Genomic DNA, 17907 nt, shown 5'->3' with positions numbered 1-17907 from the left:
CTGCAAGAGACTCATTCTAGACCCAAAGACACCTCCAGATTGAAAGTGAGGGGGTGGAAAGCCATTTACCATGCTATTGGACGTCAAAGAAAGCTGGGGTGGCAATCCTTAGATCAGACAAGTTAGATTTTAAACCAAAGACTATAATAAGAGATGAGGAAGGACACTATATCATACTTAAAGGGTCTAGTCAATAGGAAGATATAACAATTGTAAATATCTATGCCCCTAACATGGGAGCAGCCAATTACATAAGCCAATTAATAACAAAAGCAAAGAAACACATCGACGACAATGCAATAATAGTAGGGGACTTTAAAACCCCCCTCACTGAAATGGACAGATCATCTAAGCAAAAGATCAACAAGGAAATAAAGGCTTTAAATGACACACTGGATCAAATGGACTTCACAGATATATTCAGAACATTCTATCCCAAAGCAATAGAATACACATTCTTCTCTAGTGTCCATGGAACATTCTCCAGAATAGATCACATCCTAGGTCACAAATCAGGTCTTAACCGGTAACAAAAGATTGGGATCATTCCCTGCAAATTATTGGACCACAGTGCTTTGAAACTACAACTGAATCACAAGAGGAAAGCTGGAAAGAACTCAAATGGAGGCTAAAGAGCATCCTACTAAAAAATGAGTGGGTCAACCAGGAAATTAAAGAAGAATTAAAAAAATTCATTGAAACAAATGAAAATGAAAACACAATTGTTCAAAATCTTTGGGATGCAGCAAAAGCAGTCCTAAAAGGAAAGTATATAGCAATACAAGCCTTTCTCAAGAAACAAAAAAGGTCTCAAATACACAACCTAACCCTACACCTAAAGGAGCTGGAGAAAGAACAGCAAATAAAGCCTAAACCCAGCAGAAGAGAAATAAGAAAGATCAGAGCAGAAATCAATGAAATAGAAACCAAAAGAACAGTAGAACAGATCAACAAAACTAGGAGCTGGTTCTTTGTAAGAATTAATAAGATTGATAAACCCCTGGCCAAACTTATCAAAAAGAAAAGAGAAAGGACCCAAATCAAGAAAATCATGAATGAAAGAGGAGAGATCACAACCAACACCAAAGAAATACAAACAATTATAAGAACATATTATGAGCAACTCTATGCCAGCAAATTAGATAATCTGGAAGAAATGGATGCATTCTTAGAGATGTATAAACTACCAAAACTGAACCAGGAAGAAATAAAAATCCTGAACAGACCCATAACCACTAAGGAAATTGAAACAGTCATCAAAAATCTCCCAACAAACAAGAGCCCAGGGCCAGATGGCCTCCCAGGGGAATTCTACCAAACATTTAAAGAAGAATTAATACCTACTCTTCTGAAACTGTTCCAAAAAAATAGAAATGAAGGAAAACTTCCAAACTCATTTTATGAGGCCACCATTACCTTGATCCCAAAACCAGACAAAGACCCCATCAAAAAGGAGAATTACAGACCAATATCCCTGATGAACATGGATGCAAAAATTCTCACCAAAATACTAGCCAATAGGATCCAACAGTACCTTAAAAAGATTATTCACCACAACCAAGTGGGATTTATCCCTGGGCTGCAAGGTTGGTTCAACATCTGCAAATCAATCAATGTGATGCAATACATTAATAAAAGAAAGAACAAGAACCATATGATCCTCTCAATAGATGCAGAAAAAGCATTTGACAAAGTACAGCATCATTTCTTGATTAAAACTCTTCAGAGCGTAGGGATAGAGGGTGCATACCTCAATATCATAAAAGCCATCTATGAAAAACCCACAGTGAATATCATTCTCAATGGGGAAAAACTGAGAGCTTTTCCCCTAAGGTCAGGAACACGGCAGGGATGTCCACTATCACCACTGCTACTCAACATAGTATTAGAAGTCCTAGCCACAGCAATCAGACAACAAAAAGAAATAAAAGGCATCCGAATCAGCAAAGAAGTCAAACTCTCACTCTTTGAGATGATATGATACTTTATGTGGAAAACCCAAAAGACTCCACCCCAAAACTGCTAGAACTCATACTGGAATTCAGTAAAGTGGCAGGATAGAAAATCAATGCACAGAAATCAGTGGCATTTCTATACAACAACAACAAGACAAGAGAAATTAAGGAGTTGATCCCTTTTACAATTGCACCCAAAACCATAAGATACCTAGGAATAAATCTAACCAAAGAGGCAAAGGATCTGTACTCAGAAAACTATAAAATACTCATGAAAGAAATTGAGGAAGACACAAAGAAATGGAAAAACGTTCCATGCTCATGGATTGGAAGAACAAATATTGTGAAGATGTCAATGCTACCTAGAGCAATCCACACATTCAATGCAATCCCTATCAAAATACCATCCACTTTTTTCAAAGAAATGGAACAAATAATCCTAAAATTTGTATGGAACCAGAAAAGACCCTGAATAGCCAGAGGAATGTTGAAAAAGAAAAGCAAAGCTGGCGGCATCACAATTCCGGACTTCAAGCTCTATTACAAAGCTGTCATCATCAAGACAGTATGGTACTGGCACAAAAACAGACACATAGATCAATGGAACAGAATAGAGAGCCCAGAAATGGACCCTCAACTCTATGGTCAACTAATTTTCGACAAAGCAGGAAAGAAAGACAGTCTCTTCAACAAATGGTGTTGGGAAAATTGGACAGCCACATGCACAAGAATGAAACTGGACCATTTCCTTACACCACACACAAAAATAGACTCAAAATGGTTGAAAGACCTAAATATGAGACAGGAGTCCATCAAAATCCTAAAGGAGAACACAGGCAGCAACCTCTTCGACCTCAGCCGCAGCAACTTTTCCTAGAAACATCACCAAAGGCAAGGGAAGCAAGGGCAAAAATGAACTATTGGGCCTTCATCAAGATAAAAAGCTTTTGCACAGCAAAAGAAACACACACACACACACATTCTATTAGGAGCCTAATTAGTCTTTTGGGCTATTTTTTGATGGTGGTTATTTCCAAAATGGAAAATTTGGATAGAAAGACAAATTTTGTGAGATGGCCCTATCCTAAATAGTAGACTACACAATAATGTGGTTAATAAACAAGTCACATACTAAATAAAAATTAGTGTGTCTGTTTTACTAATGCTTTGTAATATAAGATCTCCTAATCCTGGGTTCTATACGGTAGTCAAGAACTTTATATTTTTTTTTTAAAGTTTTGAATAAAAATTTATCAATGACAAAACTACAATGACTACAGAAAAGACATATCTTTTCGTTCTATCTAAAAGTATAGTAGTTTTATATAATTTTTTTAAAATTGGCCACATAAATTCATCACATAAAAACACTTTAAGGTCTGACAAACCTGAATTTGAAACCCAGTTTATCTCTGGCTCATTGTTTCCTGAGGTCAAATGGCTACATTTGCCTGATCTTTGGGTTTTTCATATGCACAGCAGAAATCAATAGTATCTACCTTAAATATCTTTTATGAGATTCAAATAAGAATATTTAGCCCATTTCCTGGTAGTTAGAATTACAGTTAATTATTAGTTAATAAATTTCATATATTTGGCATAGAAGCTAATCTATTATTTTTAATTCTATATAGGAAACTATTCATTAACCCTTTTTAGATATTGCACTTAGTTTTGATTATCTCATTCTCTAAAACGTGGGGGGGGGGAAAGTGCGCTTTTGAACCTAGAGAATAAACAGGTAAAAGTATGTTAGTTTTATACAATTGCTGTGCTTTATCTGAGAAATTTTGGGAGAGGATTTTAACAATTCTTTTAGATGTCTAATGTAAATGAAAAAAAGGAGAGTTTATCAATTAAATCGGAAGAAACAACAATAGCATATGAGAAAAAAATACCTTGGCATTACTTAGGAATTCATTCCTAAGGGTACTTTTCTGTTTAGTATGGTTATATATCTACCTTCCTGAAATTAGCTGCTATATTAACAAATAATTTGATGAGAGACTCTTCTGATCTGGAGAGGTCAAATTAGCTGACTAATTTTCTGACACCAAGTCTAAAAGAATTTAGATGTTACATTAATATGAATATGAATTTTGTATTAATAGCATTCCTAGATATTTCTCATGGTATTCCTATTGGGTGGGACGTGTGTGTGTATGTGTGTGTGTGTATGTGTGTGATATAATCTAGCATCTACGTATATACGTGTGTGTATATATATATATATACACATATATATATATATACACACATATTCTCTCTCTATATATATTCACAGATACATGTATAAATACTACATATAAGTTTATATAAGGTATATAGTCATATACATAGTCTCTCAGAGAATGAAAATACAAGACTATATAAGACTAGTTTATCCCATTCCATGAAGAAATAGTGCTCTGTACCTATGTAGGAAGATGGTTTTCTATTCAATTGCAACTATTTTATTCTTAGAAAAACAGTCTAACAAGACAGTATGTAACCAAAGTTTGAGTGCCACTGATTATGTGTTTCTAAATATTTATTAATATCTGATGTTCACAAGATGCAAAGAGAAATATTCACTTTCTCATGAGAGAAAATTATAATATGGTAAGATAACATGTCTGCATTTGAACATCTGAGTGCATTTTGCTTTATAATCTATCTATTCTGATTAATTTAGTAAAAATATGAAAAATTTAAATCTTAAGTAGGTTATCCAGTTCAATGTCTTTTGACTAAATGAAAAATATTTTGGCCAGACATCCTCTCCATACTCTATTACCTATTCAAAAGATCCACTTAAGTACTACTCATTCCTTAGCTACAAGAAGACTGGGTAGAAAACTCAAACTGATTATTTCACCTAAGTTTATGAAACCTAATCAATCAATTTGCCCAAACACATTATTTCAGTAAGACAACATAATGGTTTCTATAATAAAGGTTGTATAGTTTAGTAATTAGGGCTAAGCTTTCATTTTAATGTGACTTTAATTAAAAATTTTTAAAAAGCACTTTAAAAAAGCATTGTCCATCCAAGAGATAGCAATGAACAATTATATGTCAATGGAACTGTCTAGAACACCAGGCATATTTCCTCATGAAATACAGGAATATGTTCCACACAGTCCTATCAGAGGCATGTGCTCAATTGTATATGATTGTGATACATTGTTCCTTTCAATATTTATTTAACATTTTTATATGGAAGGAGACTAACAAAATGCGTCCTTATAGAGAAATGATAAAGGAAAATAATATAAAATGTGTGGGAGGTACATGTAATCACAATTAAATAGTGATTTAATCCTTACAGGAATTTTATGAAGAAAGCATTTCTTATCTTTTTTTTTTTAATTTTATTATGTTATGTTAGTCACCATACAATACATCATTAGTTTTTGATGTAGTGATCCACGATCCATTGTTTTCATATAACACCCAGTGCTCCATGCAGTACGTGCCCTCCTTAATACCCATCACCGGGCTAACCAATCCCCCCTCCCCCCTCCCCTCTAAAACCCTGTTTGTTTCTCAGGTCCATAGTCTCTCATGGTTCATCTCTCCCTCCAATTCCCCCCCCCACTTTTCCCTTCCTTCTCCTAATGTCCTCCATGTTATTCCTTATGTTCCACAAATAAGTGAAACCATATGATAATTGACTTTCTCTGCTTGACTTATTTCACTTAGCATAATCTCCTCCAGTCCCATCTATGTTGATGTAAAAGTTGGGTATTCATCTTTTCTGATGGCTCAGTAATATTCCATTGTATATATGGACCACGTCTTCTTTATCCATTCATCTGTTGAAGGGCATCTCAGCTCTTTCCACAGTTTGGCTATTGCGGACATTGCTGCTATGAACATTGGGGTGCATATGGCCCTTCTTTTCACTACATCTGTGTCTTTGGGGTAAATACCCAGGAGTGCAATTGCTGGGTCATACGGTAGCTCTATTTTTAACTTTTTGAGGAACCTCCACACTGTTTTCCAAAGTGGCTGTACCAACTTGTATTCCCACCAACAGTGTAAGAGGGTTCCCCTTTCTCCACAACCTCTCCAACGTTTGTTGTTTTTTTCCCTGTCCATTTTTGCCATTCTAACTGGTGTAAGGTGGTATCTCAGTGTGGTTTTGATTTGGATTTCCCTGATGGCTAATGATGATGAACATTTTTTCATGTGTCTGTTAGCCATTTGTATGTCTTCTTCAGAGAAGTGTCTTTTCATATCTTCTGCCCACTTTTTGACTTGATTATTTGTTTTTTGGGTGTTGAGTTTGAGAAGTTCTTTGTAGATTTTGGATACCAGCCTTTTATATGTAGTGTAATTTGCAAATATCTTCTCCCATTCTGTGGGTTGCCTCTTTGTTTTGTTGACTGTTTCCTTTGCTGTGCAGAAGCTTTTTATCTTGATGAACTCCCAAAAGGTCATTTTTGCTTTTGTTTCACTAACTTTTGGAGATGTATCTTGAAAGAAGTTGCTGTGCTGATGTCAAAGAGGTTACTGCCTATGTTCTCCTCTAGGATTTTGATCGATTCCTGTCTCACATTGAGGTCTTTCATCCACTTTGAGTTTATCTTTGTGAATGGTGTTAGAGAATGGTCGAGTTTCATTCTTCTGCATGTGGCTGTCCAATTTTCCCAGCACCATTTATTGAAGAGACTGTCTTTTTTCTATTGCATGTTTTTTCCTGCTTTGTCAAAGATTATTTGACCATTGAGTTGAGGGTCCATATCTGGGTTCTCTATTCTGTTCCATTGGTCTGTATGTCTGTTTTTGTGCCAGTACCATGCTGTCTTGGTGATCACAACTTTGTAATATAGCTTGAAATCGGGCAATGTGAGGCCCCCAGCTTTGTTTTTCTTTTTCAACATTTCCTTGGCGATTCGGGGTCTTTTCTGATTCCACACAAATTTTAGGATTGTTTGTTCCAGCACTTTGAAAAATGTCATTGGAATTTTGATCGGGATGGCACTGAAGGTATAGATTGCTCTGGGTAGCATAGACATTTTAACAATGTTTATTCTTCGATCCATGAGCATGGAATCTTTTTCCATCTTTTTGTGTCTTCTTCAATTTCTTTCATGAGTGTTTTGTAGTTCCTAGAGTATAGATCATTTACCTCTTTGGTTAGGTTTATTCCGAGGTATCTTATGGTTTTTGGTGCTATTGTAAATGGAATTGTTTCTGTAATTTCTCTTTCTACAGTTGCATTGTTAGTGTATAAGAAAGCAACTGATTTCTGTGCATTGATTTTGTATCCTGCCACATTACTGAATTGCTGCATGAGTTCTAGTAATTTGGGGGTGGAGTCTTTTGGGTTTTCCACATAAAGTATCATGCCGTCTGCGAAGAGAGAGTTTGACTTCTTCTTTGCCAATTTGAATACCTTTTATTTCTTTTTGTTGTCTGATTGCTCTTGCTAGGACTTCTAGTACTATGTTGAACAATGTGGTGAGAGTGGGCACCCTTGACGTGTTCCTGATCTTAAGGGAAAGGCTCTCAGCTTTTCCCCATTGAGGATGACATTTGCTGTGGGTTTTTCATAGATGGATTTTATGAGCTTGAGGAATGTTCCCTCTATCCCTATACTCTGGAGAGTTTTAATCAGGAAAGGATGTTGTATTTTGTCAAATGCTTTTTCTGCATCAATCGAGAGGACCATATGGTTCTTCTCCCTCCTCTTATTAATGTGTTCTATCACATTGATTGATTTGCGAATATTGAACCATCCTTGCATCCCGGGGATAAATCCCACTTGGTCGTGGTGGATGATCCTTTTAATGTATTGTTGGATCCTATTAGCTAGGATTTTGTTGAGGATTTTGGAATCCATATTCATCAGGGATATCGGTCTGAAATTCTCCTTTTTGATGGGGTCTTTGCCTGGTTTGGGGATTAAGGTAATGCTGGCCTCATAGAATGAGTTTGGAAGTTTTCCTTCTGTTTCTATTTTTTGCAACAGCTTCAGTAGAATAGGTATTATTTCTTCTTTGAATGTTTGGTAGAATTCCCCAGGGAATCCATCAGGCCCTGGACTCTTGTTTTTTGGGAGGTTTTTGATCACTGCTTCAATATCGTTACTGGTTATTGGCCTATTCAGGTTGTCAATTTCTTCCTGTTTCAGTCTTGGCAGCTTATAGGTTTCCAGGAAGGCCTCCATTTCATCCAGATTGCTCAGTTTATTGGCATATAGTTGTTGATAATAATTTCTAATAATTGTTTCTATTTCCTTGGTGTTAGTCGTGATCTCTCCCCTTCCATTCATAATTTTATTAATTTGGGTCCTTTCTCTTTTCTTTTGGATAAGTCTGGCCAGTGGTTTATCGATCTTATTAATTCTTTCAAAGAACCAACTTCTAATTTCATTGATCTGATCTACTGTGTTTCTGGTTTCTAATTCATTGATTTCTGCTCTAATTTTAATTATTTCTCTTCTAATGCATGGCTTAGGCGTTGTTTGTTGCTTTTTCTCTAGTTCTTTAAGGTGTAGAGTTAGTTGGTGAATTCGGGATTTTTCTATTTTTTTGAGTGAGGTTTGGATGGCTATGTATTTCCCCCTTACCGCCTTTGCAGTATCCCATAGGTTTTGGACCGATGTGTTTTTGTTCTCATTGATTTCCATGAATTGTTTAAGTTCTTTGACTTCTTGGTTGACCCAAACATTCTTGAGCAGAGTGGTCTTTAGCTTCCAAGTGTTTGAATTTCTGCCAAATTTTTTCTTGTGATTGAGTTCCAGTTTTAGAGCATTGTGGTCTGAGAATATGCAGGGAATAATCTCAATCTTTTGGTATCGGTTGAGACCTGATTTGTGACCCAGTATATGGTCTATTCTGGAGAAGGTTCCATGTGAGCTCGAGAAGAATGAGTATTCTGTTGTTTTAGGGTGGAATGTTCTGTAAATATCTATGAGGTCCATCTGGTCCAATGTATCATTCAAAGCTCTTGTTTCCCTGTTGATTTTCTGCTTAGATGATCTGTCCATTGCTGAGAGTGGAGTATTGAGGTCTCCTACAATTAACATATTGTTATCAATATGACTCTATTTTGGTTAACAGTTGGCTTATGTAGATGGCTGCTCCCATGTTGGGGGCATAGATATTTACAGTTGTTAGATCTTCTTGTTGGATAGACCCTTTAAGAATGATATAGTGTCCTTCTGTGTCTCTTACTACAGACTTTAGTTTAAAATCTAATTTGTCTGATATAAGAATTGCTACCCCAGCTTTCTTTTGAGGTCCGCTGGCATGGAAGATGGATCTCCATCCCTTCACTTTCAGTCTGGATGTATCTTTAGGTTCAAAATGAGTCTCTTGTAGACAGCATATGGATGGGTCCTGTCTTTTTATCCCATCTGCAACCCTGTGCTGTTTTATGGGAGCATTTAGGCCATTCACGTTGAGAGTGATTATTGAAAGATATGAATTAATTGTCATCATGTTACCTGTGAAATCGTTGTTTTTATAGATTGTCCCTGTAAATTTCTGTTGTATATCACTCTTGGGGTCTTTCTCCTTTTATAGAACCCACCTTAATATTTCTTGCAGGGCCAGCTTAGTGGTCACATATTCTTTCAGCTTCTGCCGGTCGTGGAAGCTCTGCATCTCTCCATCCATTCTAAATGAAAGTCTTGCCGGATAAAGTATTCTTGGCTGCATGTTCTTTTCATTTAGTCCCCTGAATATGTCTTGCCAGGCCTTTCTGGCTTGCCAGGTCTCTGTGGATAGGTCTGACGTTATTCTGATGTTCCTCCCTCTGTACGTAAGGAATCTCTTCCCCCTAACTGCCCTTAAGATGGTTTCCTTGGTTCTAAGATTTGCAAGTTTTACAATTACATGCCAGGGTGTTGGCCTGTTTTCCTTGATCTTGGGAGGGGTCCTCTCTGCCTCTAGGACTCGAATGTTTGTTTCATTCCCCAGATTAGGGAAGTTCTCAGCTACGATTTGCTCAAATACATCTTCTAGTCCTCTCTCTCTCTCCATTCCCTCCGGGATTCCAATTATTCTGACATTGGAACGCTTCATGGTGTCACTTATTTCTCTGATTCTATTTTCATGGATTCTGAGTTGTTTTTCCCTGGCCTCCTCTTTTCCCTTTTTATCTATTATAATGTCTTCCAGGTTGCTTATTCTCTCTTCTGTCTCAGTTACCCTAGCTGTTAGATTATCTAGATTGGATTGGATCTCATTGATAGCATTTTTAAGTTCTGCCAATTCACCTTTTATTTCTGCCCTTAGAGACTCTATGTTGCCATTAATTGATTTCTCCATTCTAGCCATTGTCTTCACAATTGCTAGCCTGAATTCCATCTCCGACATCTTGGTTATATCTGCATCCATTTTTAAATCCGCAGCATAAGTCATAATCTCTGAGTCTTTTCTGTTTTGGGGGCTCCTCCTCCTAGTCATTCTGTTGATGGGTGTTTGAGGGAATGCATAGAGTCCAAATTATTGACCAGAACCCAAGCAAGATGCACCTGTTTTCTTGGGACCTTAGGGTTGCTGGCCTCTTGTTTTCCCAGCCTGTCTTCTGGGGGAGGGGCCTGCCGCACTGTTACTCAGGCAACCCTGTTTGGGCAGAGTTGCCCTGCACCCCTGTGGCGGGGGATGGGCTCAGTGGGAATCAGTCTTTGGGGCTTTTGTTCTCTGATGCCTTTCCCTGGCGGCTTTCCGCGTCTCTTCCGTGAGTCAGAGCAGAAGAGACCGTTTCCAACCCTCTGCCTCAGAGCAGAGAGACCTCAGTCTGTTCTTCAGTGAGCTCTCCAGGCCACACTGTCTCCGTTTCTGTCCACGCTGCTATAAACTGCAGCATCCTGGGTTGTGCGCCCCTCCGCAGCGCTCCCAGTCCTGCCTCCAGATCGGGCACATCTCTGCCCTTTGTGCTTCTAAAACCGCCAGCTGCTCCCAGTTTGTGCGCACGTGACTCCTCCGCTCCGGGTTTCGTCCGGGGGGCTGCAGTTCGCGTGGGCGCGACCCCGCCACTCTGAGTTTCCACCCAGGGGGCTGCCCTAAAGTCCTTTCCCTGATGCTACCGGTCTGCGAGTCTGTGCCCTGTCCGCAGTGTGGGAGGCTGTCACTCACCGGCGGTGTAGGATCCCCATGGTCAGGCACCGTCTGGCTGCCGTTTATCCTCCGATATCTGCCCGCAGAATCACGGCTCTCCACTTCATACCTCAAAACCAACTGCCTGCAATATTCTGGTTGTAGAGATCCAGATCTTCTTACATCTCAGGCTGGTTTCGTGGGTGCTCAGAGTGGTCTGGTAGATATCCACCTCAATTCCGGGAACCAGCTCAAATAGTGTTCCCTGCTCCTCCGCCATCTTTCCCCCCTCCCCAAGGAAACACATTCTTGTGTAACCCTCTCCTTTCAAAATTAGCTATATTCAGTCCACGTTGTATGTCACCCACAAGAAATTGGACAGAAATGTTTATCACTCAGAGCTGTTTCTCAGACTGAAGGACGCACCCAGATAGCATCATCTGCACTGGCAGTGTGCAGTTCAAGGGCCATTTCTTATCTTTATTAAATCTTTTATAATATGTCTAAAGGTTCAGAAGAAAAAGTGTTGGAACCTGGATTTGAGCCCAAGACCATTTTACAGTAAGCCAGGTATTTCTTATCTCACATGCTGCATTAATTCATCAACTTTCTAAAACCACTAGAAGTTTGAAGAAAATGAAGATTCTGAAAACATCATGGAATTTGGCTAGAAGGAGTTCAGCAATGATATTCAAGATTAAGAATTTCTAAAGAGAATGGAAATAGGAAATGGGATTGTATACTGATTACTGTAATAAAATCCAGTAAACTAATGATTATAAAATTAGAGGGTACAACAATCAGGAAAGGAAAACCCTACAGGAGATGAGAAGAGTTGTTCTTTTTCAGGGTCTTGCCCCAGTTCGGGGTAGACTCTCCATAATGGTTGGGGAAGGGAGGGGGTAAGGAGCAGGATGGACATGAATGTAATAGAAAATATTAGCATTTTATCTATCTAGACAATTGTCACTATTCTTCATCACTTGTCCAAAAATACAGCTTATACCACTTCAAATAATTTCACTTTTATTCTTTCTAAAGATTTTATCTTTCATTATCTATTGAAATTTCTCACTCTATATACTTCCATTATTTTATAAAATTGCATTTGTATCCCAATGAGGCAATTTTAATACAGTAGGAAAAAAAAAACAAGCACTTCAATGAGATAGTTTGCTTTTAAGATCTCTGATTTAGCTGAAATATCTTTTAAAAAAATCTCTTACTACTAGATAACTTTCTATTGACAAAATATGCATTGAAAAACTCAGGATATTATTTTTTCATCCTAAATTTATTGAAATGTATGCTCATTAAACTTTCACAAGAATATCTCCATAAATAAAAGGAACAGTGACTATTTAGATTCATAACAAAAGTCGACCACATAATTTACTAAGCTGTTTTCTTTGTTTAATACCTAAATTCTGAGTCATGCAATTTGTAGATGGCCTAATAAATATTAATAACTCATGTAGATAAAATATACAATAACATTACCTGATTTTAATAAGACGTGAATATCATGGTAGATTATTTCCCTTTCATAACATCTAAAATAATTAAACGTTCCTTAAATGGACATGACACTAATCAGATAAATATACTAACATACTTTTTACAATACTCTTTTCATAGTATGACTTATTTTAAAATATTTTCACATAATACTTCTTTCCCATGAAGTTTTTCTCACGGCTCACAATACTTAATCTTTAAAACATAAAGTGGATCTTTTTCTTTTTTACTTTAAATAACTGTCTTCTTCAGTCTTCTTTAAATAACATGAACATAACATGAAAAAGGAAGCATTTGGAAAAATCCTTGAACTTCACTCAAACAGAATGCCCAGTTACTTGCTTAGGCTATTTTCAACAATAAATAATAAATGTTTATTGTAACAAAATCTAAGATTTGATTGACTTTGGAATGACTAGACACCTTTTATGATAAAACTTAAGCGACACTGTCAAAATAAAAACTTTTGTAAATACTGTGAAGTATTAGTGTAGGTAAAACTCAGAAGAAATTTTATATGGTTTTTAATACCTTGTTGCTTTCGTGGATCATAAATCTGAAGCCCAAACAGGGGTGGTCTTTCACGCCTCAGTAATGTCACCTCGTTTGTTATCAAATCTAGTTGAAAAATGGAACCGTTCATATAATCAGTCCAGAACACATAATTCCCATGATGTGACAGTCCAAAAGGATGGTTCAACTCTTTCCCACTGTAAACAATCTGTAAAATATAAACACATTGTGAAAAATCAGAACTGACCTTTAAAAACATAACTAAATATTTAGAGAAAATGATATTCAATTAAGTATAACAGATAATGATCTAACTAATATCTTAACTCATTTTCTTTCAGTATATTTAAAAAATGGATTTCACAATGTGAGCATATTTTTCTGCTTTTAGGACATGTTATTTGAAGGAGATATTTGTATTTCATCCGTTTAAATCCTCTCCTATATGACATTACTCATATGGTCAAGAAATACAAACATTAAAATGACTTTGCCTGACACTCTTTCCTGCTCTTTTCTTTATGATATTCCAGTATCATAACCTGGAATAGAAATTGATCTGAGCAATTAGTGTCATTATGTGTATTGTGATATTGCTTATCCAACAGCCAAGGAATAAAACATGGTCTTACAACATCGGGAGTGTAAAGGATTCTCCTACTTAATTGGGCCAATGCAAATTGAAGAAATCTAGGAAATGACAGGGAAGGAGGTCAAGTTTTTAATTTTGAACATAGAAACATTTATTAGTAGTAAGTAGATAAACAAGACTCACTGGCTAATTTCAGTTCTGGTTTACTTAGTATATTCTTTACATTCTAGTTGTATTTTGTTTTTGTTTAACTGGAACAAATGTGTGATAAGTGCTGTTTCACATGGAGGGTTGTAGAAGAGGAATCAGGAATCACACCTCCAATAATAATACCTTTGCACTGTTCACCATTTATAACATGATATTGTATACAATATGAAAAAGTATTTTGTATTCACTCTATTTAATATCAAAGAATTGAAGAAGTTATCTAAATAACGTGGACTTAGAAATTCAAATTTTGCTCCTTTTACCTGAATTCTTCATGTCACATATTCATATATTGAATAATTAAGATAGTTTTTTACCTTCATTTTCTCACCTACATGAAGGCTAAAATATACTAGCCATTACAATGTTATCTATGTGGTGTACATATCAATATCTTTATTTTATTTATTTATTTTTTATTTGACAGAGAGAGAGTACAATCACAGGGAACGGCAGACAGAGGCAGAGGGAGAGGGAGAAGCAGGCTCCTTGCTCAGCAGGGAGCCCGATGTGGGGCTCTATCCCAGGACCCTGGGATCACGACCTGAGCCGAAGGCAGCCGCTTAACCATCTGAGCCACCCAGGTGCCCCATATCAAAAGCCTTAAAGGAATCATACACATTTATTTGGCACCTGTTAAATATGTGACATTAGGTTAAATGCCAATCAATTTTACTATTGGGGGAAAGATATTAAAAGCATGGTTAGAGTCAACCAATGATTGAAGTAGTCTTAACTTCCTACTGTACTGTTTATTTCTCAAACAGAATTCATAATGAGTAAGCTTGGCCAACTGTGCAGTCTTTCTTTCCAAAAAGAAGGAGTATAGTATCAATGGAAGCATTTTGATAATTTCTAACATTCCATTTTCTATTACTTAACTAAACAGTTGAAGTCAGTTCATAAAGTTATATGCACTCAGGTTATTATAACATAAAATGTAGAGGTGATGTTTTGTTAACACGGCCTCTGTTGGCACACAGTCAACTCCACCCTCCATTTTACTCAAGAATTTCAAAATCGTTTTGCAATGATCCTACCCAAAGAGGCAAGAGGAAGTTGATATTTATTCATAGCAATGGGCTTGAAGTCCAGTTCATTTTTGTGTTTCAATTCCACTGTCATGAAGTTCTTTATTTAAATAAATGCACTATAATTACTTTTTCATAATATATAGGTTAAATTTCACCTGCAAATATTAAAGATATTTGAATAGAGTTGGGTCGCTTGGTCATAGCAAACTCATAAATGATGGAGAAAAACTGCATTTTAAAACAGCTCTGATATCCTGAGAGCTTCTTTTTAAAATCCCACAGATCCTGGCATACCACAGTGAGCTGATCCCGGTCTCCCGGAGGCAAGGGCCAGCTGCACTTCTTAATGCTCAGCCTCCTTTAGCCACCCCACAGAGACTACTGGCAGCCACCTCAGAGGGGTAAAAATAACCCCTTGAAAGTATTTCTAACACAACACAACAACACTCTGTGAAGAAGCCTGTGAGTTAAAAAACAGCAGTATTTGTCTTTTACCTTCCTGTGAGTTCCATTCAAAAACACTTTTTCAATATGATCATAATAGGCATCACACCAGTATAACGTGTTGGTGTGAAAGTCCAGAGTTAAACCGTTTGGCCACAGCATCTTTGAAGTCACAAAAATCTGCCGATTGAAGCCATCCATCCAGGCCTTCTCGATCCTTCCCACGCTGTCATCTATTTCATCTTCCTCCCAGTCTGTCCAATACATCCAACTAAGGCGTTACAAACAAGAGCGCAGACGTGTTATTTCAACCAGCCACCATACAGAGGGATGCTTCTTTTGGTTGGGCACTGCTCTAAAATCTAATTACATCCTGATTTCTCCTCCTATCTAAATGCTCATCTGCCAAAGCGAGGGGGCATCTGTGGAGTCCTAGGGGGGAAGTACAGATGTGTTCAGTGAAGCCATCCATTCAGACACATTACGGAAAAACCACTACGGCACTTACTGGTTCCATTCGCTATTTAGCCTAACACTAAGTGCCAAATATTGATTTTCTCTGGGGTTGATACCAAGTTTGGAAAATGATTTTTGAGGCATTCCTGTTTTTAAATGTTGTCCACTTCAGAAAACATATAATCAATGATGTGATTGAAAAGCAGATTGACTGACCTGAGAACTCACCCCGCCGTTAATGATCTACTCTAGGCTTTATTTAATCTCCGATGAATTATTAGGTTTTAAGACAGGCAACTGAATTGTCTTTGTACTAAAGGGTATGGTCATACTGGGTTTATTTGTCCAAGTCTAATTTGTCTTCCTCATGCAAATTATCTATGCTTTATGGCTGCTTATTATTACCTCAAAACCCACAGAAGATGATTTAGCTGCACGTAAGTTTAATAACATCAGGTTGACTGACCTTGAGATTTTGAGGTTTAATTTCCATCTCAAACAAAAGCTTCTGCCTTTAAAAACAAGTCTTTTGTGTAAGCTCTAACAGTGGGAGACGGAGCCTTCAGCTAATGTTCCAATTCCCTCATGAATAATGTTAAAACCCTCCAAAAGTGTTGCTCTAGGGTCATGTGAAAGTTCTGGAGTTATTAATTAAAGTGTAGGTTTTAATTCAGTCACCTCATATACAACTTTATGAAGCTCTAAAGCTTCTCTACGCTGCTGATCTTAGAAATGCCCTTAGTAGATCCTTTGCCTCCCACATTTTGTGGACCCTAAAGAATTTCTGAGGTAATTTGGGAAAAATCTGTTTCCATGACTAAAAAAACCCTACTGCGACCTAAACAGGAAGATTTGGGACAACTGAGGATGTAACACACCATCCATTATTTTATGCCAGTTTAGCTTTTTAAAAATTCCCTTAACAGTTTAAAATTATGTTGATATGTCTTTTTAGACCTGAGGAAATATATGGGGATTGGTGAATTTTATTAAGTCAAATACATTCTTATCCTAGAAATAAACATGGAAATATGTTTATCTTGCATCCAGCATGTTCTTCAAGTGGTCTTAATTATTGGAACAAATTAGGAACAAACGGGACAGTCATTTCATTTCCTCTAGTCTTATGTTTCTTAGATATAACTAGTTGACTTCAACTGTAAAAATCAACTATGTAAAAGAGAAATATACAACTTTTTATCTCTATTAATACTTCATGAAATCTTAAATATGGTTAGTCAATGCAGTTTTATTGTTGTTGCTAATTTACAACTTGTTAAAATTGCAGTTATCTTCCCCTGTAGGTTTCTTTTAACCACAGTGACACTTTTTTTTTTTCCTTCGATTCTCCAACCCAAATTGCATATACATGCAGACACATGCATAAGGGGTAATTGTGGTGAATCCAAGCATAATTTATATTGTTTTGCTATTTAAAGAAATCATTGTTTGTGATCTGATCCCTTTCTAAGATTATTTTTATTCAAACAGAATATAAGAAAAAATTTAAACAAGGGTGCCAATCTAACAGAGGCTAGGTATTAACAGAGGCTAGGTATGTGATTATCATCTTCCAATTTCATTATGTGATGAAAAGTTATATTGTGGAAGCCTTATAATCAATATGAAATGTGATGATTCCTAAACATAGAAAATAGGAAATATAACCTATAAAGTAAGTACAAACTAATATAAATCTTTTTATATGTGAGACTCAGGTATTCATTAAATAAATACTAAGTTAAGTGAGCCTTCTGCTAATATGGAAAGAAAAATTTCACCTCTATTTTTCAAGTCCTGTTCAAATACAATTATTTGATGAAGTCTATTTCTACCCTTTCTGTCAAAATAAACTTTTTCCTTTATTTCCTAGCGACATTATTATTTCCTAGCGACAATATTATTTCTAGTTTTTTAAATAATATTTATTGAATTTGTGCCTTGTATTATATTCAATGGTGTTACATGTCTGATGGTTTCGATCAAAAATTAAAATAATTAAGGGCAGGGATTATTTCTTACTTGTATTTGTACCCTATAGCACTAAGCTTGCTTTTGTTGATATTGATCGTACCCCCAAATTAAATTGTATTATGTGGTGGTCAATCCTAGACATATTGAAATCCTTAAGCACTTCTCTGCCATGAAAA

The 17907-nt window shown here is 36.6% G+C and overlaps 1 protein-coding gene across 9 annotated transcripts in view; it reads right to left on the bottom strand.

The window, feature by feature from the left end:
- LRP1B (LDL receptor related protein 1B) overlaps positions 1-17907 on the bottom strand; it is a 1853519-nt gene that overhangs the window by 721893 nt on the left and 1113719 nt on the right. For all 9 annotated transcript variants that reach the window (XM_032387847.1, XM_032388632.1, XM_032390176.1 and 6 more), the window contains 2 exons: positions 15353-15572; positions 13040-13229 (listed from right to left, as the gene is read on the bottom strand). In XM_032387847.1, coding sequence (XP_032243738.1) covers positions 13040-13229; positions 15353-15572 — 410 coding nt within the window. The remainder of the gene's footprint in view (positions 1-13039; positions 13230-15352; positions 15573-17907) is intronic.

This window comes from Phoca vitulina, unplaced genomic scaffold (genome assembly GCF_004348235.1).
Source record: "Phoca vitulina isolate PV1807 unplaced genomic scaffold, GSC_HSeal_1.0 scaffold1, whole genome shotgun sequence".
Lineage (NCBI taxonomy): Eukaryota > Metazoa > Chordata > Mammalia > Carnivora > Phocidae > Phoca > Phoca vitulina.
This window is presented reverse-complemented; position numbering and strand designations above follow the sequence as displayed.